This window comes from Bidens hawaiensis, unplaced genomic scaffold, assembly GCF_021521415.1.
Source record: "Bidens hawaiensis isolate Kalapana, Puna unplaced genomic scaffold, B.hawaiensis_p1.1 tig00029042_1, whole genome shotgun sequence".
Lineage (NCBI taxonomy): Eukaryota > Viridiplantae > Streptophyta > Magnoliopsida > Asterales > Asteraceae > Bidens > Bidens hawaiensis.
Window position 1 is genome coordinate 47596 of NW_027494788.1, and position 24021 is coordinate 71616.

Sequence of the window (24021 nt, forward strand, 5' to 3'; positions counted from 1 at the left end):
TCTTATTTGTCCATGTGTCTTCATCAAGAAGACAACATCAGGATATGTGATCATAACTGTGTATGTTGACGATCTAAATTTAATTGGGACACAAAAGGAAATTAATGAAGCAATTGCTCTTTTAAAGAAAGAATTCGAAATGAAAGATCTTGGAAAAACCAAATATTGTCTTGGTTTACAAATTGAGCATATGCATAATGGGATACTTGTGCATCAGTCAACTTATACTGAGAAACTCTTAAAACGTTTCAATATGGACAAAGCAAATCCTTTAAGCACACCGATGGTTGTTAGATCACTCAATGTTGACAATGATCCATTTCGTCCTTGCGAAGATAATGAAGAGATTCTTGGTCCCGAAGTACCATACCTCAGTGCAATTGAAGCCCTTATGTATCTTACTAACTGTACAAGACCTGACATTTCTTTTGCAGTTAATTTATTGGCAAGATTTAGTTCATCCCCTACTAAAAGACATTGGAATGGCATTAAACATATTTTTCGGTATTTAAAAGGAACTGTTGATTTAGGTTTATTTTATCCTAACGATTCAAAAGAAGGGTTAGTTGGTTATGCAGATGCATGTTATTTATCTGACCCCCATAAAGCAAAATCTCAAACTGGATACGCATTTAAGAATGGAGGAACTGCGATTTCATGGCGTTCTCAGAAACAAACACTCATTGCAACATCTTCAAATCATGCTGAAGTCATTGCATTGCATGAAGCTTCAAGAGAATGTGTATGGTTAAGATCTATGTCACGACACATATTGATTTCTTGTGGACTAGAGAAAGATCGAATTCCAACTCCTATCTATGAAGATAATGCAGCTTGTGTCTCGCAAATGAAGGAAGGATATATCAAAAGTGACAGAACAAAGCATATACCACCAAGATACTTTGAGTATACTCGAGACCTTATTAAAGACAATCAGGTTGAAATGAGATATGTCCAGTCCAGCAACAACTCAGCTGATCTTTTCACAAAAGTACTTCCCACAGCAACATTCAGGAAACATGTTCATGATATTGGCATGCGCCATGTACGAACAATGTAACGACCTGCAGTTTGAGGGGGAGCTATATACTGCACTCTTTTTCCCTTAGCTAAAGTTTTTTCCCATTGGGTTTTCCTTTAGCAAGGTTTTTAATGAGGCAGTACTTCAAGACCCCGGCGTTTTGAAATGGTGTCATCCAAGGGGGAGTGTTATGAATTATTGGTGGATGTATGAATTATTGGTGGATGACACAATTGTCAAACACCTTTATTCACACGAACACTCAAGTGAAAATTGAATAGTTTAGATTGTCGGTATTTTACTTTTTGCACAGTAGTTTTTTTTCCTTATAAATAGAATGATTTGAACGAAGGTTAATATCCAGTAAAAAATTCTCATATTCTCATATTTCCTTGTTTCTTGAAGTTCATATATTATAAGCTTGTTAAAGTTTGGGCTAATATCACAACATTTATTAAATGCTTCCAAACAAACATCCCTCTCTCTCTGAAATCGAAAACCCTGAAATGTAATTCTCGCTTCTTCCCGCCATACCACTCAAATCTGCTCCACCGCTGCAACTTCTACATTTATAATTATTTATTATTATTATTATTATTATTATTATTTCAATCTCAGCAACACACACTCTAAAGTAACAACCATTACTTGTCAATTCAGATCTCTCCTTCCTTCGTATTGTTTTTAATCTCCAATCAGCCATCGCACTTCAGGTAAACCTCCAATTGCTGTTTCCGTTGACCATATTTGTTAATTAGGTCAAAATTCGTACCCACTCATATCTTCTCATCTACCTTGTTTCAACCTACAGCTTAATTGTATACTTGATGCATACAGAAATTAATATTTGATGCTTTTTTTTTTAAATTAATCTACTGTACTGGAATCTGGATGTTAGGAACATTATTATTAGTATTATTCTATTTAGTTAATCTCACTAATTGCTGCTTAATTATGCTTCACCAGACCATAATATAACTTTATTAGGTCAAAATCATTACTCATCTTCCCAATTCAGATCTAGACCTTTATTTTATACTTGATGCATTGCATACACGATACAACTAGCAGATTAAAATCTGTTACACTTACAACTTAATCTTTGATGTTTTATTTTATCAATTAACTTTATTTTATCAATCAATTGCGCTTGTTGTTTTGTAGTAGGAGATATGAGGAAGACGACTTTCAAGGGAGCCAACGTGTTTATGTCCAGGAATCTGGTGGCTCCTGAGATATTCGATTCGCTTCACGATGTTCTTAAAGATAACGGAGCTGATATCTTTCTATGCTGTGATCCTTCTCGGAATGGACCTAATGATTACCACATTATCTCCTCCAGAGACCATGTATGCTTATGTTCTTTTAGTAATTGAGTACATCGGTGTAAGATTTTGAAGCCAATCTGTTGTTTGTAATGGAATTATGCAGGAAAAGTTTGATGATCTGCGCCAGAAAGGCTGTAATTTGCTTGGTATGGCTGTCAATTTACCCTCTCAGGTTTCTTGATATTTGTTCGTTGGTTTTTGACTTTTTTTTTTACCAATACTATGTTTAGATTCTGTTTATTTTAGTTAAAGGGTTTCATATTATTGCGGTTACATAAAGGGGCCATAGTTTGAGTTATTTATAGTTTTTTAAACCTTTTCGAGTTTTGATAACCAGAATTTATACGTGTATTCATTTTCAAATCATTCTAACGAATTGGCAGTTTATATGCTCTAGATATTTTCTTAAATCCGGTAGAAGCAGAATACACTTGCATTATACTGCTTTTGTTTTAATCTACATAGTTATTATTTAATTAATTTGGACTGATAAGAGAGTACACAGATGATACCATGGCATCTTTATAGTGTTTAATGTTTAAGAAACCAATCCATTGATTGTAATTTTACTGTCATCATTCATATGTAGTCTTTTTCCTTGTTCTGTTAGATGCTTAATTTTCCTTGGATTTAGAGATATATATTCATTGGTCAAAATAAGGGGGCTTTGTTGAAAGGAAAATATAAGATGTAGTAGTAAAGTAAGATGACTATTGGAGTATGACAGTGCATGATGGTTTACTGATCTATAACATATTTTAATCTCATATGGGTTGCGACTTGTGAGGAGTTTATTTGTCATAAATCTGAGATAGAGACAATATGGCAGTTGGAACTGAGCATATCAATGGTCAAAAGGTTATTTTTCATATAGGTTGCTGTACATCATGGTATTTTCACCAATGTTTATAACATATATAGATCAGGGCTTGGTTGGTTCACTAGTTGAGTTATATACTGTATACTGTATATATGTGTGTGTGTTCCTTCTAGAATAACTGAATTAAATTTTTTCAGCATAATTACAAATTATTAACTAGAGGTGCATATGACATGTCTAAATAACTTGTTTTGTAAGAAGATATGATGATATGTTACAGTGGGCTATTTGTACGTTTATCAGGTCCTCAATGTGTGTTTTCCTGTGCAAAAGAGCACAGAGTGCTGCCAAAACAAGGATTCACGTGTTGCCTTGCAATGGATGGAGTGAAAATACTGGCATCTGGCTTTGAAATGAAGGAGAAGGTTTTTTCTTTTTTCTGATTTTTTGCTTTTCTGTTTTTCCATTCTCATTTTCACCACTGTTTTTGTTCATCAGTTTTATCTTTAAAATTCTCTTGTAGGATGAGATTGGGAAATTAGTGACAGCTATGGGAGGTGTGCTACAAACTAAAGCATCATCAGATGTTAGCTTTGTAATTGTGAAGAACGTATTAGCTGCAAAGTACAAGGTTGTTCTTCTGTCTTCACATTAAGCATTAGAATGATTGGTTGTATGTGATTGTGGTTAGTGAAGATACTTGTGTATCTACACACACACACACACGAATACACAAGTTTGTGCATGTATTATGAGCTCACACACACACACACAGAAGCATGTTTTGAGTAATTTACTATGTTTTTTTTGCATGTTTTGCAGTGGGCTTTGAACAATTTAAAGAAACCGATTGTCTCTGAAAGTTGGCTGCACCAATGCTGGAAGGAGCATCGTGTTGTTTCTCACGAGTCTTACCGAACTCTTCCATTTTCTGGGTTGACAATTAGTGTCACTCAAGTTTCTTTAGGTTGGTTAACTTGAAAGTTAAATGAATGTTATATGTTTTATCATAATTATACATATGTCTTTTTTTTAATCATAGATGAGCGGAAGGAGATAGAAAAGCTTGTCCAACAGAATGGAGGCAAGTACTCTGGTGATCTCACAAAAAAGAGCACTCATTTAGTTTGTGATATATCCTTAATTATAATAGTTACATTGCATATGCCACTTAATAAATTTTGATTTGTTCACTTTCATCATTTTGTGCATCATGTTTATTCCTTAACTGCTAACACACTCCTGATGGTGACAAATACAAGGTTGCCAAAAGATGGGGTCACACTCATATTGTCACTAGGGCATGGTTTAACCAGTCTATTGCTAGAAGAGGTAAAATTTGACTTTTTTGCCATGAATTATTAACAACATTAAAACATTGTTTGTAACCATAAATGATATAATGTGACAAACAGCATGTCTGAATGAGGAGTTGTATCCTGTTCAGAAAACCTCTGTCACATCCACGACTAGTCAAAGGACTTCTTCAAAGGTTGTCAGAAACTCAGAGTGCGAGCCCTACCAAGAGATCTCATGTGATGGGATGGTAGATGCTGACCTGGAAACAACTCTCTCCCAGAATATGGCTTCTACTGTTTCAGATATCCCTGCCCATGTCAACGATGACAGCACGCCACCTGCCGTGCAGCATAAAGCTTCTATTAACATTGATGCATGTGTTGCTGAAGATTCTCAATCTGAAGATAATGATTTGTATTTGTTGGATTGTAAAATTCATCTTGTTGGTTTTGATGCTTCTGAAATGAGGAGATTGGTTAATATGGTCCGCAGAGGAAGTGGGTCTCGTTATATGTCTCTTAATGAACAATTAACACATATTGTTGTTGGAACTCCTTCAGAAAGGTAAATATCTTATCATGCTAATAAGTTATTGTATTCCTATTAATTGTTTTTAAATTAATGATCTAATATTTAAAATTTTGGTGGTATTAATGACAGTCTTTTGAATTCTAGAAGAAATTATAGGTTTGTAAACAAGCCGAATGAACATGAGCGGGCATGTTCATGTTCATTTGTTGAACTTTAACAGAACAAACGATCAAACACGAACATTAAGCGAACTGAGTTTTCTTTTTTGTTCGTTAAGAAAATGAACTTGTTTGTGTTCGTAGATTAACAGTATAAACAAACAATTATTACTGCACATAAATGACCATCATAATTGAGCTAAGTCAGTTAAAAGTAACTGTGAACAACAATGTGTTGGGTCTAAAAAGTTATGAAAACTAGACTAAATTGTTATGAGCCTAAACAATACAAATGAATATATTAACGAACGAACTTAGACAAACGTAAAGTAACAAACATAAATGAATGTAAACGAACGAACATAGATGAATTTAAATGAACGAATGTAAATAAATGTTCACGAACTTAAACGAATGAATGAGACATGTGCTCATGTTAGTTTGTATATTAATACATGAAATTTAATGAACTCCCATGGGTGTAAATATTTTTGCAGGCCAAAGTAATATTTTTACATGGTTATAAATATTTTTAGATGAACTCCCATGGGTGTAAATATTTTTACAGGCCTAATTAATTTAATGGCAAGTTATTCGTAAATATGATAATTGTAGTGAAAAGAAAGAAGTTAGAAGCCTTTCTGCAATGGGTGTCATCAATGTGGTCAAAACATTATGGCTTGAGGATTGTGAACGTGAAAAGAAAGAAGTTCCTGTACATCGGAGACATGTTGCTTATGATTTGCTCCTCCCAAAAGGTGTTATAATATCTTATGATTATACCGTCCCAACTTTTTTTTTTTAATATTTTTGTTTGCTAATTGCAATTCCTGGTTTGTAGATTCTGTATCCTATAATAAGGGATCTGTAAGTGGCATGCCTGGTCCGAAACAAGGGAACTACTCCTCAACAATTCAACCGGCTTTTTCAAATGATGTGTCTCAAAGGTATACAAAATCTTGTTTTTTGATGTTATTGTAGAAGAAAAGGGGACTAAAATTATAAGGAACATAAATGTTCTCATGTGAAAGGTTTTGATTATGATTTAACCACAAGCTTTATAATGTTGGCAGTTTGAGTGAGGGTCAACAGAAAAGGCAGCATGCTGTCAGCAACAAAAGCCAGGACCAAAAATCAAGTGTATTCGTTGGTCGATTGTTTCGCTTTTCCAGTAATTTCCCTGATATTCAAGTATGCTAGTCTTTCTGTTCTTTAGCCTTGCAATTTATACATGTATAAGTATGTTTGTATATATGTAGACATAGAGGGAGAATCAGGATTAAACATTAAGGGTTCTAAGCGTGAGAATGTATTAGTTCATTCAATATTTACCTAAAGTTCACAGTTTTTATACGTGAAGATTCTTGTATTTGGTTTTGATCTCATATGCATACACAATTGTGATTCAAAGTTACTGTTAGATTATATAATGCATATTAGTTTATGTTAGGGCCAGTTTGTTTCCCTATAGGCTTCACGATTTAGCTTATTGGTGATTCACAGTTCTGTATATGCATAAACTATATATGATGTAAATAGACAATCGATATACAAGTATGTAGTTATGCAGTTACGAATCATAATTTTGGTTAATTGGCTCACATTTTTATGAATCTGTTCAATATTTAGAACTACGAATCTAAGTTACATAATTTTGTGAATCAGTTATCTCATAGCCTCTCAAGATAAAGGCTTTTCACCGGACACAGATTTAGAGCGTATGGGACTATGGGTTGAAACATATAAATGTTATATGCAGTTTTTGGATGATCTTTTTGGGTATGCAAATCATTTGCATATTTTAACTAGTGTATGCTTAACATTTATAAAGCAAGTAATATCAAATAAATTTATTTATCATGCTGACATGTATAATTTCTTTATTTTTACCAGTTAATTATAAACTTCATATTTGAAAGGGCAGAGTAATTATTGATTGGCTTTTAAATAAGTTAGGCTGCTTATTGAGTCCATCTGTCCATGCATAGATTATTTGTACATCATGCATAGACCACTTGTACCTGCATGGTGCATAAAGTTAGGATTCTTTTGGTTATACTAAACGCCTCACATCGGTGAAGCTCTTGTCTCATGCCTCGGAACACCTCACGCTTTTTAAAGTCAATTTAGGGTGTGTATTATATGGGTTTGCATAGAGGCTCTATATATAGACTATAGTATATACATACAAACATACACAGATACATACATACATACATACATACATACTAATCTTTGATAATTATATAACTAGTCTAATAGTCATTGATATGATGATAACCAAGTGAGGCACAAGTTTTGGAAAAGAAGAAGAGATGAAAAGCATGCCCCCTTGAAACTGGAATGTATTTGTTCAACTTTGTGTTCTCTTATATAACATATTTGCTACTTATGGTTTACTTTATGTTATTAAAAACCCTTGATTTTTTTATTTTTTTTACTGAAACGAATGTTCTTTTTTCCTCCTTGTTTATCTGTACTTGTTAATTTATTTGGTTTTCTGCTCAGAGAGGTGAAATTGTCGATTGGATTCACAAAGGAGGTGGTGAGGTGGCGGATTCTAGAACCGAGATAAACTCCAATTACACAGTTGAAGCCCATGGTGTTCTATGCAGCCCAACACAGTTTACCAGTGTCACTAATGTATCCTCTCACTGGATTCGTTCATGTCTACAGGTATTTAAAACATTTCCTATTTATTATACTTTGAATATATCATTAGTTACACCTAACCAAAGTTGAGCATTTTATGGTGAAGGACGGTCGCTTGCTTGATGTTAACAGTCACATTCTCTTTTCCCCACTTCAATGCAAAATCCCTTTACCCGGATTTACAGGGCTTCAGTTATGTGCATCCCAGTATGAGCAGAAGGATAGAAAGCTATTGAAAAACTTATGCCGTGTTCTTGGAGGAAAATTTCATGACAATTTGTCCAGAAAAGTTAAGTATTTAGTATGCAAGTTCACTGAAGGTCCAAAGTATGAGGTTGCTTGTCAGTTGGGGTTGCAAACAGTTACAATCGAGTGGATATGGGAGTGCATTAAACAGGTTCGGGTTTGCCCCTCAACTGTTGTTTTACCATTTCATGTTTGGCCCAATGATATGAAAACAGGTCCATTTGGGCTGTATTTGTTTGATGATAAGTCAAAACGGGTAAAATATAAAAATTAGCTAAAAGTGATACATGTCAACTCTCAAGAGATCAAAACTTGGTTACCGTGTATTCAAATGTTACGACGTCCTAAATCATTTTTAACTACAGAAATTATATTATTATTTTAAAAATATAGTTCTTTTTAGAGGTGCGCATGAAACCGAAATAAACAATCCATAACGAACTGAGATAACCGTACCCAACTTAAAACCAATGGCTGGTTTTATGTATTTTCAAAAACCATATTTTCTGTTTGGTTTTCGTATTGCATATACCAAAAACCGAGTCGAACCTTTAAAAATGGAAAAAACTGACCTTTTCTATTGAATTTATAGATTATAATATTTATAATTGAATATTGAATAATTTATATATAAAAAAAACTAATATATAGTGTAACCCAAAAGATTTTGCCCTAAATGTGCAATAATCAGTTAATCAGTAATTTACCAAAAATTCTTAGGCCCAAAATGGCAAAACCGAAAAAAATGAACCAAATCATTTTGAAAACCGTAGCCAACAATCAAAACTGAACGGGTTTTCAAAAACTCCAAAGCTGAGTTTTCGGCATTTGGTTCGGTTTGAACCCAAAGCTGACCCATACTCATCCCTTATTTTCAACCATATTAAAATATTAATTACTTACAAATATTAAACAGAAGACAAAAGTGTGGGTGGGTCAGCCCATTCTAACTCGTTTGACCCGCACAAAATAATCACTAGTTTGCCTTATAGCCCACTCACCAAAAAACCCATATATATTATTCCTGACAGAACAAAGTTGTTGCTACGAGTCAATTTCAACCAAAAGAAGCAACCATGAGTGACCGAGAAGCAGGAATGTGCACCACGAGCCAGTACCCAACTCAAGCGTTTCGAATGATTTCTTCAACCGGTGATTCTCAACTAACTATTCAACCAAAGGAACCCATAACCATTGGTACTCGTATTGATGATAGCATCAGCACAAAAAAGGAGGTCAAATATTCAAATGTGAATAAAAAGCCAAGGTTATCTGAAGATGGCAGTAAAAAAGGTCCTCTATCTTCTGCGTCAATTCCCACAAATCCCGTTCGCAAGAATATGGTTACTGACGATGGTAGTATAAAAGGTTCACTATCTTTTGTATCAATTACCACAAATCCCATTTGCAAGAATGTGGTTTCTGAAGAGGGCAGCATAAAAGGTCCACTATCTTCTGCATCAATTACCACAAATCCCTTTCGCAAGAATTTAGTTACCAAAGATGGCAGTATAAAAGGTCCACTATCTTCCGCATCAATTCCCACAAATCCCATTTGCAAGAATATGGTTACTGACAATATGGTTATTGAAAACGGTGGGGAAGTTTCCAAGTTGGTCCCTGATGTTGCATCTGCTATCGAGGATTTGTTAGAGCAGACAAGCAAGGTAAAAATAATATTGTTTTTGGTGCTATTATGAGTGAATGGGTTGTTAATATTATGGTTTCTTTATAGATTCATGATCAGATGTCCCCAGATAGAACAGCAACCGATAAAAACGTATCTGAGGTAACACTTGATGCTTCGAACATTTCTTTCCTTTAAACAAGAGGTGTAAACGAGCCGAGCCAAACCCAAGCTCGGCTCATTTAACTTATTGGAGTTTCAGCTTGGCCTGTTTATGTTTTTTAAACTAGTTTAATAATTTATTTTTACTTATATTTATAATTATAATTATAATTTTTGTTGTAACATAATATAAATTATTTTAGTTATATCTATCATAGTTTTATATGTCATAATAAATGTTATATAAATGTATATTTAATATATTAAAAAGTTATATGCACGTACTCGGCCTCGATAAGGGAAGCTCGAGCTTGGGATCTTATATTGAGCTTATGTTTAGACTGAAGTTCGGGCTTGGGTCTGGGCTCGTTTAATCTTGGCTTGATTTCAGTTTTCATTAAGCCAATCTCGAGTAGCTCACGAGCAGCTTGGCTCGTTTGCATCCCTAGTTTGAACTTCTATTAGATGTGATCATGTGGCAAAATGGGCAGGATGGGTCATATCAATCTATTATTTGCTTTATTAACTTATTAGTTTTTAGAATATGACCCAAATTGACTTATTCATACGTAAACTTAGATTCTTTTATTTTTAGATTTGTAACTTTGTAATATAGCAGGTATTTACATCTGATTGTTCAAGGCTTGGGCTTGATCCTCATGGTGAGGATCCTCATTCGGCATTTGGATTGTCTAAGCACTGGACAAGAAGGTGAGATGACATGTTGCTTTCTCTATTGCTTGCTTTTTAACTTTTATTTTAATATCTTTTTTCTTGTTTGCTATCAATTTGCCAGGTCTAATGAAAAGGATGACCTCAGCAATCCCGGTGAAGAAGAAAATGCTGGCATTTATGGAGGAGGTTTTAGTGAAACACAAACAGAATCTCAGGTTCCTATTCTCTATTTCCTGATCTTTCGATAATATTGTAAATGATTAATGTTTACACAATTATATTATAATACAGTAAAAATAAAACAATTTAGATATAACAACTCGAAACCTAATTTTGCGATGTGTTTGGGTTGGTGACAGGTGGTGGGCTATGAAGAAGATTTATCCGGGAGGCAGATGATTATAGATAGAGTTAGAACACGAAGTGGCCTCACGCCCCAACCCGAACTGAGATGAGGGTAAACATGTGTACTAGTGTTATAAACAACCAGAACTATAGTCTTTTTCATGGATCCGTTTTTACTTGGACATAAAGTATATCTTGTTGAAAGGTAAAATCTTTTCCCAGACGAAATCGAATTGTTGTATCATGTATGCCATATTCAGAGAGGTTGAGATCAAATTCTGCTAAAAATTTGTCTAATTATGAAAATGCAATTAATAGATTTAGGGTTAGTTGTTTTATTAATCTTAAAAGGATCTGTATAATTGGTGTTTCATATTTGATTTTCTTAAAATATTACATATTTTTTACAAGCTAAGAGAGATGCTCATGTTTGAACACCAAGCTTGAAGGTAAAACTTACATGAGCAGTTGAGCACATCCATTATTTGACAAGTAACACCAAAAATTACATAAAAAATATATTTGCTGGTCTTTTTTGGTGCCATCAGTTGATACTATAGATGCACTGTCAAACCGGTTAATTGGCGGGCGGGTATGTATCATGAATCCTAATCGGTTACTAACCGATTCTCTATAAGCCTGTTACTACCCGATTCAACTTGATTATTACAACCCGGTTTGTAGTATATACGATTAACCGAAACTGGTTTCTAAGTTTTTTACTTATTTACTTTTAAACCGTGATTTTTCTGGTTAACCGGTTTGGGTATACTCAAAACAGGTTATAGCGAGTAGGGGTTTCCTAACTGAAAACCAGTTAGTACCTGTCCCTGTTATTGGTCTAACTGGTTATTTGACCACGTTGACCGTAACCAGTTAACCAATTTGTGCACCACTAATTGACACAATCAAGGAACAATGCACCACAATTTGTGCTAAATCCAGGGAACGTAGAATAAAGGACCTAGGAGTTGTGAAATATATAAAGGGAGAGGATGGGCATGTCCTAATCAAGGAACAAGACATTAAACAAAGATGGCAAAATTATTTTAACAGTCTTTTTAACGGCATACAGACCAACCAACGAGAAACAGACAACCCTATTGCGCAAAGACAACAAAGGAATAACTCCTACTGTAGAGGTATCACACAGGGAGAGGTGAGGATAGCACTTAGGAAGATGGGAAGGGCTAAGGCGGTTGGTCTAGACAACATACCGATTGAGGCTTGGAAGTGTTTAGGGGATGAAGGAGTTCAGTGGCTAACTACTCTATTCAACCTTATTTTCAAGAATGGAAAATTGCCAGACCAGTGGAGGAGTAATGTAGTAGTTCCCCTATACAAGAACAAGGGAGACGCATAGTGCTGTGGAAATTACAGAGGAATTAAGTTGTTAGGTCTTACTATGAAATTATGGGAGAGAGTAATTGAGACCCGAATTAGGAGACAAACGCAGGTGATGATTAACCAATTTGGTTTCATGCCAGGACGGTCAACCACGGAAGCGATACACATATTGAGAAGATTAATGGAGAAGTATAGGGAGAAAAAGAGGGACCTACATATGGTATTCATCGACCTTGAAAAAGCTTATGACAGTGTGCCACACATACTAATTTGGGATGGTTTAGAAGGTAAAGGGTACCTGGAAAGTATATAGACTTAATTAAAGATATGTATGACAGGACTAAAGCTAGTGTTCGTGTGCCGGTAGGAGATACTGATTTTTTCCCTGTGGAGATGGGACTCCACCAAGGATCGGCGTTAAGCCCGTTTCTTTTCACGGTAGTCATGGATGAGCTGTCCAAGTCGATTCAGGAGCCTGTCCCATGGTGCATGCTCTTTGCGGATGATATTGTGTTAGTGGCTGAGACTAAACAAAGCTTGAACGAAAGGCTAGAGGAGTGGCGTGTAGCTTTAGAGGATAAAGGTTTAAGAATTAGTCGCTCTAAGACAGAGTACCTTTGTTGTGACTTCAGTGGTGTTGGTGATAGCGAGGACACCCAGATCACTATCGAGGACCAGGTGGTTCCGCAGATAACGAAGTTTAAATATCTAGGATCGTTTGTCCAAAGCAATGGAGAGATAGACAGTGACATAACCCACCACATACAAGCTGGATGGTGTAGGTGGAAAGCAGCCACTGGGGTTTTGTGCGACAAGCGGTTCCCATCTAAATTAAAGGGGAAATTCTATAGACTCGCAGTTAGACCTGCAATGTTGTATGGAACAGACTGTTGGGCCATCAAGAAGACACAGGAGCGCAGGATGGAGGTGGCAGAGATGAGGATGCTGAGGTGGATGTGCGGACACACTAGATTAGATAGGATTAGAAATGAGGTCTTTAGAGAAAGATTAGGAATAGTTAGCATATCAGAGAAAATAAAGGAAGGGAGATTGAGATGGTTTGGGCATGTGAAGAGGAGACCGACAACAGCTCCAGTTATAGTAGTAGAAGCCTTCATTGTGGAAGGAAAGAGGAGTAGAGGCAGACCTAAATTGACTTGGGATGAGAGAATTAGACATGACTTGACAGAGTTGCATCTCTCTGAGGACATGGTCCAGGATAGAGATTCGTGGAAACGTAGGATTAAGGTTAACGACTTCTAGGGGAAGGTACCTAGTTAGCTTAGCTTTCTATTTAGGGTCTAGTTGGCTAGCATTGCTCCTTGTTGTTTATGAATATTTTTTTGTTTAATGCTGCTTTTTGTTTCCCATGCCCTTTTCTTAGTAGGTTACAGATTCCTTGCTTTTTTGGTAGTTTGTTATCTATGTATTGCTAAGTGTCTTTTGCTTGTAGGATGTATGTTTACTATGATTACCTGTATGTAGCTTTATGAGCCGGGGGTCTCTCTGGAAACAGCCCCTCTATTCTCTCGGATAGAGAAAAGACTTGCCTACATCCCACCCTCCCCTGACCCTACCGATAGCGTGCTATGCGGTGGGATATACAGGGCTTGATTGATTGATTGATAATTGACACAATCAAATATACTTGTTGACCTATAGGTCCACCACTATCCTAAACATCATTGTCCAACATCAGGCCTCTCATATCAACCAATATTGTATGTTTTTTTTTAACAATGAGCTTACAACTTTGCCATCTCCACTTTGGTGGGATGGTAAAGGCTTTGGCCTTTGGGTGAGAGGTCCAGGGTTCGATTCCTGGCAATGGAGGTATAATGTAAATAGTAGGAGGAAAAGCTTTAACATTCAAAAAAAAAAAAAAATGAGCTTACAACTTTGTTTTTAATTGACTGGATGGATATACTACAAGTGATAATTCATCCTTGAACTACTCTCACTTGAACTCTTTAGCTTGAATCTATCCTCTTATCAAAAACCAATGTGCCAAAAACAAGTAGTTGGCGTTTAAGGTTGGATATTTTTTATGATGTCCATATCTCTCCTATTGAAGGAAGAACGTTAGATTTTCCAAAGTGTCACGAACGCATACACCATACTCATTGATCTCGATGAGGTTTGCCCCACCATCATAAACATGATAGAAGCAATAATATCATTTGTAACAACTAACAACATTATACATTCATACTAATTAATCAATATGTTCATGCCTATTAACTCCATATAACCTATTTGACTCACTAACTAACACCCGTCGGGCCTACTTGCTTGTAGTAGGCCCATGTCAGCTTTCACCCTTCACAATCATCAACTTGTCAATGCATTCCCTTTATAACGCATCAGCTTTGTAACAACATTATAATAGCTTTCACCTTTCACAATCATCAACGTGTTAGCTTTAATGCTCCATGGTGTAGGCTTGTAGCGCATGACTTGAAAGTTATGTATGAAATAAAATAATATATATATATATATATATTTTCTTTACAAGGACAAAATGCTAAAGAAGTTGAAGTAGAAAATAATAATAATAATAATAATAATAGTAGCATGTTCCAATTGACAAATACCATAATACCAAATCCTTGTCAATGAAGGCCTGCTATTAATATTGTTATTCACTCATCATCATCAGTTTACTTACATATATATGATATATCCATCCCAATGAAAGTAAAGTTAAGTAAAGTAAAGACGAATAAGAATTAGGTTATAATAACAGACAGTTTTCAATCCAAATCAATCAATCACAACAACAATGGCTTCGTCTTATTCTTGTTGTTCGTCTATGAATGTGTTATCAAAGCCGAAACAGCCGGCTGATATTCTCAATTCACAACACCTGTCCTCTTCATCTTCATTATTATTCACAGCATCTCCTCCTCCTCCGATTATTATTATTATTAAATCTGTTAGATGCCGCGCCATGCAATCCAATCACCGATATTCCTTGGTCAGTCAGTTTCCTATATCTGAATTCGTATATTTGAATTCGTTGTGGTTGATGAATTGTGAAATTAATAATTAGGGTTTGGAGGTTAGGGCTTCAATGGATAATCATAAAGGTAAAGGCAGAAAGCAGCCGCCTCCGCCTCCGCCTTTGAAGATTATGATATCCGGTGCTCCTGCTTCTGGTAAAGGCACACAATGCCACCTCATTACTTCTAAAGTAAGTTCATTTTCATCCTATTTATTCTTACTTTGTTTCATCACATTAGTAGTGTTGCATTATAAGCTTTTAAAAGAGAAAACTCTTACTTTGCAATTAAATGACTTAATTGTGTATCAGTGAAATCATATCTTAATAACCTCTTTCTATGCTCTCTCAAAACTTTAAATACTTTATTATGTGCACTCTAAATGGATGTTATGTTATGTGTGTTGCATAAACAATCACACATTTGTACAGTTGATACACATGTATATTGAGTGATTTGTGAACGACCATAACTGAGCTAAAGCTTGTTAAAAGTAATGTGAAAAACAACGTGTTGGGGCTAAAAAGTTATTAAAACTATAATAACTTGTGATGGGCCAAAAGAATTTAGATGAGTATATGAACAAACGTAAATGAACGTGAACAAACGGACAGAAAGGAATGTAAATGAATGAACGTAATCCAACGTCCACGAACATAAATGGATGAATGAGACAGGTGCTCATGTTCGTTTAACAGGCTTCCCACCAAACTGCTCACTGAAAGTTCGGTTTGTTAACATAACCTGCTTTGAGGAAAATAACTTAAGGGGTATTAAATGCTGTAATTTTTATCATTTATAAGTTTAAAGCAGCAATTCTCTTCTTTTATTGATTACTTTCTTGTGAAGTAGCAGTATTAAATGAAACTATGTTGGTATGTGCAGTATGATTTAGTGCATATTGCAGCTGGTGATTTACTGAGAGCAGAAATTGCATCAGGGTCCGAAAACGGGAAGAAAGCAAAGGAATACATGGAGAAAGGACAACTAGTTCCTGATGAGATAGTTGTCATGGTAGTGCTCTTTGATGTTTTTGTTTTGGATCTTTTTAACTGCTGACTTTTTTTTATCTGAATATAGATGGTTAAGGATCGCTTATCACAACCAGATTCTGCTGAAAAAGGATGGCTTTTGGATGGATACCCAAGAAGCTCATCACAAGCAACAGCCCTTCAAGCCTACGGTTTTAAACCTGACTTATTTATTCTTCTTGATGTGAGTCGTTTTGATTTTACCCCTTGGACCCGTTAAAGATAACATCTAACCAAATCAACACGTTATAAGTTAATGGGCCGTAATTATCACCTTTGTATACAGTCAAATTTAATGATGCATTATTATCAAGTTATGCTGTTTATTGTTTGGATGTGATCTTTTTCGAAGCTAGATACCTTTTTCTATCATCTTTTTAAGATGTTTTTTTAATAATAGGTTCCTCAAGAAATTCTTGTTGATAGAGTGGTTGGTCGTAGGTTGGATCCAGTTACTGGTAGAATATACCATTTGACATATTCGCCGCCTGAAACTCAAGAAATTGCTGCGAGGCTAACCCAACGGTTCGATGATACAGAAGAAAGAGTATGTGTTTGTAATATTCACTTTGTCATTTTGAATCAAATGATGTTTGCAAACCCATAAATTATGTTTATTCTATTTTATTTAGTATTTATTAGTATTATGCTTCTTATGACATGCATTAATTATTTGAATTTTTCATGGTCTTAATTTAGGTAAAGCTTCGGTTGCAAACACATAACCAAAATGTAGAATCGGTTCTTTCGTTATTTGAAGATATTACAGTCAAGGTATGCAAGTCTGACTCTGGTATTCAAGATTGGTTTAGTCATGCAGTTAATATATGCTATTATTTAACTGTTCATTGTATTTCATATGTAGTTATAAAAAGAGTTTAATAGCAAACAGAAAGGTGTTTGTTGGGTCAATGTGACCTGACCCAACCCAACCCAACCCAACCCAACCCATTTTGACGAGCAGTAAAATTTGCACACCGAGACCCGAACACGAACCGTATAATCATACGTGTTAAGACATAAACCCTAACCCGGAAAGGTGTAAAATCCTGTAATATGGGCACAACCCGTTCTACTCATTTATGTAAACTAGTCAAATGGGTTGTAAGCGGGTTCACGGGTTGTAATCAAGTTGTAACACGTGCCATAAACGAGTTGTACTAAATTGGTCTGACGGTCTATAAATGGGTTAACGGGCTTAATTAGAATGTTACAAGTCGTGCTAGAAATTGTCACCCACGCACATCCAGACACACTTTAATACATGAGTTTGTTTCAGGTGGACGGAAGTCTCTCTAAGGAGGATGTATTTGCCAAGATAGATAACGCGCTCTCAAATCTTATTGAGCAAAACAACGCTCCGTTAGGAATGGCAGCTACATGATCTAGAATAATGATAACAAACCTCTGTTAAATTGTGATTTTGAAATCTTGTTTGATACGTAATTCTTTGTTATATGATTGATATTTGATAATGTTCTTGCCAAGACATTCTTCATGATGACAATATTGTATTTGATATACATATATTATATGATTAATAATGCTTTAAACAAAACATACATTGTTGTGACTTTAATGATGTTAATAACATGTGAGTTATATATGAATTCAAGTATTTCAGATCTTAATATATCAAATCTTACAGAAGTCCAAATCAACAGAATTGATAAATGTGTCTTATGCAGGAAGGAAGGTACAAGGATATGTCTTATGTTCTCTCTTTTCATTGTAGTAATATCTGTATGTATAATTTTTTCTCTTGTATCATTTACTTGTCTTCTCATGACACTTGCTTATGAAATAATGCTATTAAAAATGACCTATTCACACCCTCTAGGTTTTGACAATAATGTTATCATATGTTGATAAGTCAAGGGATCAAATCTGTCAATTATGAAAGCTAAAAGTTCAAGGACTAATCTTGAAAAGTTGATTAGACTGACAATCTAAAGGTTTGATGGTTCGTCTAAAGAGTTGTCAGAAAATTAGCTTTGACATACCATTACTGGGTTTATACAAACCGTCTAAAGGTTAGACGGTGGTTCGTCTGAAGACGTTTTCAGATCTGTTATTTTTGACACCTTGCCAGTTATGTAGCAAACACTCATATCTCTTCTCCACTTCGTTATGTTACCTCCATACCTTATGTCATAACTCACAATCTTAGCTTCCATTTTCAATTTTGTGAACTTCTTAAGATTTTCATTGTGTTCTTCGTTTCTCAAGAGTGTTATCAGGTGGATTATTATTGGTCAATTTTAGGAAGATTTAACTTCGTGGTTAACAACTTTTGGTGACTGGTTTTAGAAGCTTGGTGATTTTTTTATCTAATTTGTGGTATCCTAAACTTGAATACCTTTAAGTTTGTGTCTTCACTCTTCACTAGACCTTTGTATGCATGTTAATATTGTGATTTCGGAATTTCGGTTGTCGATTTTTGTAGTGGATTACAAATTTAGGTACATTTTTGATCAATTTGTTAATATTAAAACCGAGTTTTGGCAGAAACCGACATAAACCACACATGCATGCTACACCGATACTAGTTTTCAAGGTTTTTTTTAACAAAATGATGTTACTAACTACTTTAAAATGTCGCGACTTGAGATCGGAATCGGAACCTTGAGCTTTGCAAGAAATGGCTAAAATCATACGTGAGAGGAGCATTAGAAAGACCGTCTGATTTATTATACGGTCCATTTAAAAATAAAATTTTGGTCAGATTGTTAATTTTAAAAACGACCCATTTTACTATTAACAAGACCGTCTATAACTCATGAAACACTCATATGGTCCATCTAACACCTCTATTTTATGATTAGATGGATTGTCAAAAAGTTTGAAGCCTAAAACGATGTCTGAAATCAAAATTTGAGATCTTTAGTTTTATGGTTAGATTGGCCGTTAATCATCAACCATGTTTTCCTACGATCCTTCTAATACCAAAGCCATAAAAACCAAACTTGTATAGGACAACATTTTGAACCCCCAAAGCCAATTTAATGCATAACCAAAGGTTTTTAAACTTCAAAATGACTCCGGTTAGAAATTCAGTTGTAGGTCAAAGACTTACATTAGACGACCTTGGTAAAGAGAGACCATAACTTCTAGGATTGAAACAAGTCAATTAACTATTTTCAAAACTTAAAGTCACAATTAACTATTTTCAAAACTTAAAAGCTTGCTATTTAAAGCGCTTTATGACACTAAAATCTCTTGATGCATAGCAACATCATAGAGTATGTTTGATTAGTAAACATTTGAGCTAGTTGTGCACATAGGATAACACTGATCTGTCGTTCAAAAATAAAAATGAAGGATAACACTGATCTTGTATGGCCATGTGCACACCTAGTATTTGACACACGTAATAGTTTTGGGCAACTAATGGAAACACAACATTCTTTGGTTGATCGGATGACTAAACTATTGACTTAATATGATCAAGTAGATTATGTATCTATTAGTTGCATTCACCAGCTTTAGCTTTTGCTGATGTATTCTTGTTAAGCATGTATATGAGGTGACTGTCATATAGATCCGAAGTTCATGATTTGCTTGAAAGAAGTTTAAGGGAATCAAGGCGTTTTGTATTAATCAATATGATGTTTTAGGCTTGTGGTGAAGTATGTGTTTTAGGTAAGTCCCGTTATGAAACTGAATGTTATGGGTGAAGACCTTAAACTTATTTTTTAACTGTTAAGTATAGATGACAGGGCCGGCTCCAAGAATTTAAATGCCTCGGCCGAGCCGAAATAAAAAGGCCCATAGGCCCTATAAGAACTAACGAAATATATAAGCAAAATTTTTTTAATGATGATAAACGCTATGGATAAGAAAAGGTTTGAGCTCAATATATTTAAGATGATTGAGATTTATACATATTTTATAATTTTTTCTAAATATATATAATAAATTTGCCCCCCAAAAATTACGAGCCTCTGCTAAACGTCTGGCTCGCACTACCTTAGGGTCGGCCATGTTGTTTACCATGTTACTCGAACTCCAAATTTATTAAGAAATGATAATTGTATGTATGCGTGTTGATAAAACTGATAAATCTTTTGATGAGAAAAATATTGATAATGTTATGATATTACTCTTAATTACAACAAGATTATTTAATTGATAAAGAGACAGGGGATAAGAAAAGTGAGAATGTAATATCTTTTGGGATGCCAGTACTCGTTATACATACACTCTATTTATAATGTTAGAATACTGTTTGTGAATAGTATTTAGGGGGGACAAACATGCATTATTGCTTTGAAAGAAATGGTCATCAAAAATCGTCGGTGGATTCACCTTTGAAAAAGTGGTCATCCAAAAAAACGTCGGTGGATTCATAATACTCCCCCTTGGATGACACCTTTTCAAAACTTCGGGGTCTTGAAGTACTGCCTCATTAAAAACCTTGCTAAAGGAAAACCCAATGGGAAAAAAACTTTAGCTAAGGGAAAAAGAGTGCAGTATATAGCTCCCCCTCAAATTGCAGGTCGTTACATTGTTCGTACATGGCGCATGCCAATATCATGAACATGTTTCCTGAATGTTACTGTGGGAAGTGCTTTTGTGAAAAGATCAGCTGAGTTGTTGCTGGACTGGACATATCTCATTTCAACTTGATTGTCTTTAATAAGGTCTCGAGTATACTCAAAGTATCTTGGTGGTATATGCTTTGTTCTGTCACTTTTGATATACCCTTCCTTCATTTGCGAGACACAAGCTGCATTATCTTCATAGATAGGAGTTGGAATTCGATCTTTCTCTAGTCCACAAGAAATCAATATGTGTCGTGACATAGATCTTAACCATACACATTCTCTTGAAGCTTCATGCAATGCAATGACTTCAGCATGATCTGAAGATATTGCAATAAGTGTTTGTTTCTGAGAACGCCATGAAATCGCAATTCCTCCATTCATAAATATGTATCCAGTTTGAGATTTTGCTTTATGGGGATCAGATAAATAACCTGCATCTGCATAACCAACTAACCCTTCTTTTGAATTGTTAGGATAAAATAAACCTAAATCAGCAGTTCCTTTTAGATACCGAAAAATATGTTTAATGCCATTCCAATGTCTTTTAGTAGGGGATGAACTGAATCTTGCTAATAAGTTAACTGCAAAAGAAATGTCAGGTCTTATACAGTTAGTAAGATACATAAGTGCTCCAATTGCACTGAGGTATGGTACTTCGGGACCAAGAATCTCTTCATTATCTTCGCAAGGACGAAATGGATCATTTTCAACATTGAGTGATCTAACAACCATCGGTGTGCTTAAAGGATTTGCTTTGTCCATATTGAAACGTTTTAAGAGTTTCTCAGTATAAGTTGACTGATGCACAAGTATCCCATTATGCATATGCTCAATTTGTAAACCAAGACAATATTTGGTTTTTCCAAGATCTTTCATTTCGAATTCTTTCTTTAAAAGAGCAATTGCTTCATTAATTTCCTTTTGTGTCCCAATTAAATTTAGATCGTCAACATACACAGCTATGATCACATATCCTGATGTTGTCTTCTTGATGAAGACACATGGACAAATAAGATTATTTGTGTATCCTTTGCTTATCAAATAATCACTCAAACGATTGTACCACATCCTTCCAGATTGTTTCAGTCCATACAAGGATCTTTGTAACTTGATGGAATACATTTCCTTAGGCTTTGAGCTTATTGCATCAGGGAGTTTAAATCCTTCGGGAATTTTCATATAGATGTCACTGTCTAGTGATCCATACAAGTAAGCTGTGACAACATCCATAAGACGCATCTCTAACTTTTTAGAGACTGCTAAGCTGATTAAATATCTAAACGTAATAGCATCCATGACAGGAGAATACGTTTCTTCATAGTCAATTCCTGGCCTCTGAGAAAAACCTTGAGCTACAAGTCTTGCTTTATATCTTGTAACTTCATTTTTCTCATTTCTTTTTCTCACAAAAACCCATTTATATCCTACAGGTTTCATTGACTTTGGTGTAATGACAATAGGTCCAAAAACCTTTCGATTGTTTAGTGAGTTTAATTCAGCTTGCATAGCATCTTTCCATTTGTTCCAATCTTGTCGATTTTTACAATCATCTACAGATTTTGGTTCAGGGTCATCATTTTCTTCCATGATATCGCTTGCCACAGAATAAGAAAATATATCATCAATATTTTCCATTTCATCTCGATCCCACATTATATGTGATTTACCATAGTTTATTGACAATTCTTTATTGGAATCATTTATTTCTTCCTGAGGAAATGTTATATCATTTATTCTTTCCTGAGGGAAGGTTTTGTCAATCATTCCTTCCTTAGGGTCAGTATCCTTCTCAGAACCCTTTCTTTTTCGAGGATTTTTATCCTTTGAACCGATTGGCCTTCCACGTTTTAAACGTTTTTGAGATTCATGAGGTGCATTATTATGGTTTTGCTTGCTTGGAATCTCAACTCGAGCTGGAGCATTAGCGGCTGGTATATGAGATTTAGTGACCCTGTTTATATCAGTAAATGCATCAGGTAACTGATTTGCAATTTCTTGTAGATGTATTATTTTTTGAACCTCTGTTTCACTTTGTTTTGATCTTGGGTCTAGGTGTAACAATGATGGTACACACCATGATATATCCCTTTCTTGCTTTTTCATTTCTCCCCCTAATGTTGGGAACATTGTCTCGTTAAAATGACAATCAGCAAAACGTGCTGTAAATACATCACCTGTTAAAGGTTCAAGGTATCTTATGATGGAAGATGTTTCATATCCAACATATATTCCCAACCTTCTTTGGGGACCCATTTTTGTGCGTTGTGGTGGTGCAATAGGAACATACACAGCACAACCAAAAATTCTAAGATGAGAGATATTTGGCTCATTTCCAGAAACAAGTTGTGTGGGAGAGTATTTATGATTTGCACTTGGTCTTACGCGGATTAATGATCCAGCATGCATAATTGCATGACCCCAAATAGAAACAGGGAGTTTTGTCCTTATTATTAATGGTCTAGCTATTAGCTGTAGGCGTTTGATCAACGACTCGGCTAAGCCATTTTGTGTGTGTACATGAGCAACATGGTGTTCTACAACAATCCCCACAGACATGCAATAATCATCAAAAGCATGTGATGTAAATTCTCCCGCATTATCAAGCCTTACTATTTTAATGGTATAATCCGGAAAATGTGCACGTAATTTGATAATTTGAGCAAGAAATTTTGCAAAAGCAACATTACGAGTCGATAATAAAGAGATATTAGACCATCTGCTAGATGCGTCTATTAAGACCATGAAGTATCTAAATGGTCCACATTGTGGATGAATTGGTCCACATATGTCACCTTGAATTCTTTCAAGAAACATTGGTGTTTCTTTATCGACTTTTAATGGCGAAGGCCTTGTAATTAATTCTCCAAGAGACAAGATGTACATTGAGGCATTTTATCTATTTTGTGGATCTTTTGACCTTTCAGTGGATGCCCATGTGTATTTTCAATGATCCTTTTCATCATTGTGGATCCTGGATGGCCTAATCTGTCATGCCATAAGTTTATGATACCAGAATCGCAACAATTTTCTTTGACTGCCATATGTGCTTGAGGCACATTTATATATGTATAATGCAAACCAGAATGGAGCATTGGCAATTTTTCCAATATTTGATCTTTGCTTATGATATGCAAATATTTTTCATTACTAACAGTCCTTGACTGAGTATCATATCCATTATGATATATGTTTCTGAAACTCAACAAATTTCTTGTTGATTTTGGGGAAAA

The 24021-nt window shown here is 35.1% G+C and overlaps 2 protein-coding genes across 3 annotated transcripts; both read left to right on the plus strand.

Annotated features, from left to right (window-relative positions):
• The first annotated feature begins 2196 nt into the window (after nt 1-2196).
• On the plus strand, nt 2197-11351 carry LOC143578135 (uncharacterized). Of its 2 annotated transcripts, none has more exons than XM_077061797.1 (18): nt 2197-2370; nt 2453-2495; nt 3473-3594; nt 3693-3800; nt 3992-4136; nt 4212-4303; nt 4408-4501; nt 4585-5032; nt 5773-5915; nt 5999-6104; nt 6231-6348; nt 7666-7833; nt 7916-8206; nt 9087-9722; nt 9791-9844; nt 10461-10555; nt 10641-10734; nt 10879-11351. In XM_077061797.1, exons 1-18 carry the CDS (start codon nt 2230-2232, stop codon nt 10972-10974), a joined length of 2994 nt encoding a protein of 997 aa, XP_076917912.1. In that variant the 5' UTR covers nt 2197-2229; the 3' UTR covers nt 10975-11351. The 2 variants fall into 2 exon arrangements, with proteins under 2 accessions (XP_076917912.1, XP_076917913.1); XM_077061798.1 differs by having other exon boundaries at nt 10464-10555.
• Nucleotides 11352-15335: 3984 nt separating this feature from the next.
• On the plus strand, nt 15336-17731 carry LOC143578147 (adenylate kinase 2, chloroplastic-like). Its single transcript, XM_077061809.1, has 6 exons — nt 15336-15404; nt 16099-16227; nt 16294-16428; nt 16645-16791; nt 16944-17018; nt 17524-17731. The coding sequence occupies exons 1-6, from the start codon at nt 15345-15347 to the stop codon at nt 17626-17628; spliced, it is 651 nt and encodes a 216-aa protein (XP_076917924.1). The 5' UTR covers nt 15336-15344; the 3' UTR covers nt 17629-17731.
• Nucleotides 17732-24021: the final 6290 nt, after the last annotated feature.

What these genes read in the sequence shown, in the direction of transcription:
- LOC143578135 (XM_077061797.1), top strand. Translation starts at nt 2,230, where the DNA reads ATGTCCAGGAATCTGGTGGCTCCTGAGATATTCGATTCGCTTCACGAT. An exon ending in TGTCACTCAAGTTTCTTTAG is followed by an intron (nt 4,137 to 4,211) that starts GTTGGTTAACTT and finishes TTTTAATCATAG; the next exon opens with ATGAGCGGAAGGAGATAGAA. An exon ending in CCAGTCTATTGCTAGAAGAG is followed by an intron (nt 4,502 to 4,584) that starts GTAAAATTTGAC and finishes TGTGACAAACAG; the next exon opens with CATGTCTGAATGAGGAGTTG.
- LOC143578147 (XM_077061809.1), top strand. Translation starts at nt 15,345, where the DNA reads ATGATATCCGGTGCTCCTGCTTCTGGTAAAGGCACACAATGCCACCTC. An exon ending in ACTTATTTATTCTTCTTGAT is followed by an intron (nt 16,429 to 16,644) that starts GTGAGTCGTTTT and finishes TTTTAATAATAG; the next exon opens with GTTCCTCAAGAAATTCTTGT. An exon ending in TTGAAGATATTACAGTCAAG is followed by an intron (nt 17,019 to 17,523) that starts GTATGCAAGTCT and finishes AGTTTGTTTCAG; the next exon opens with GTGGACGGAAGTCTCTCTAA.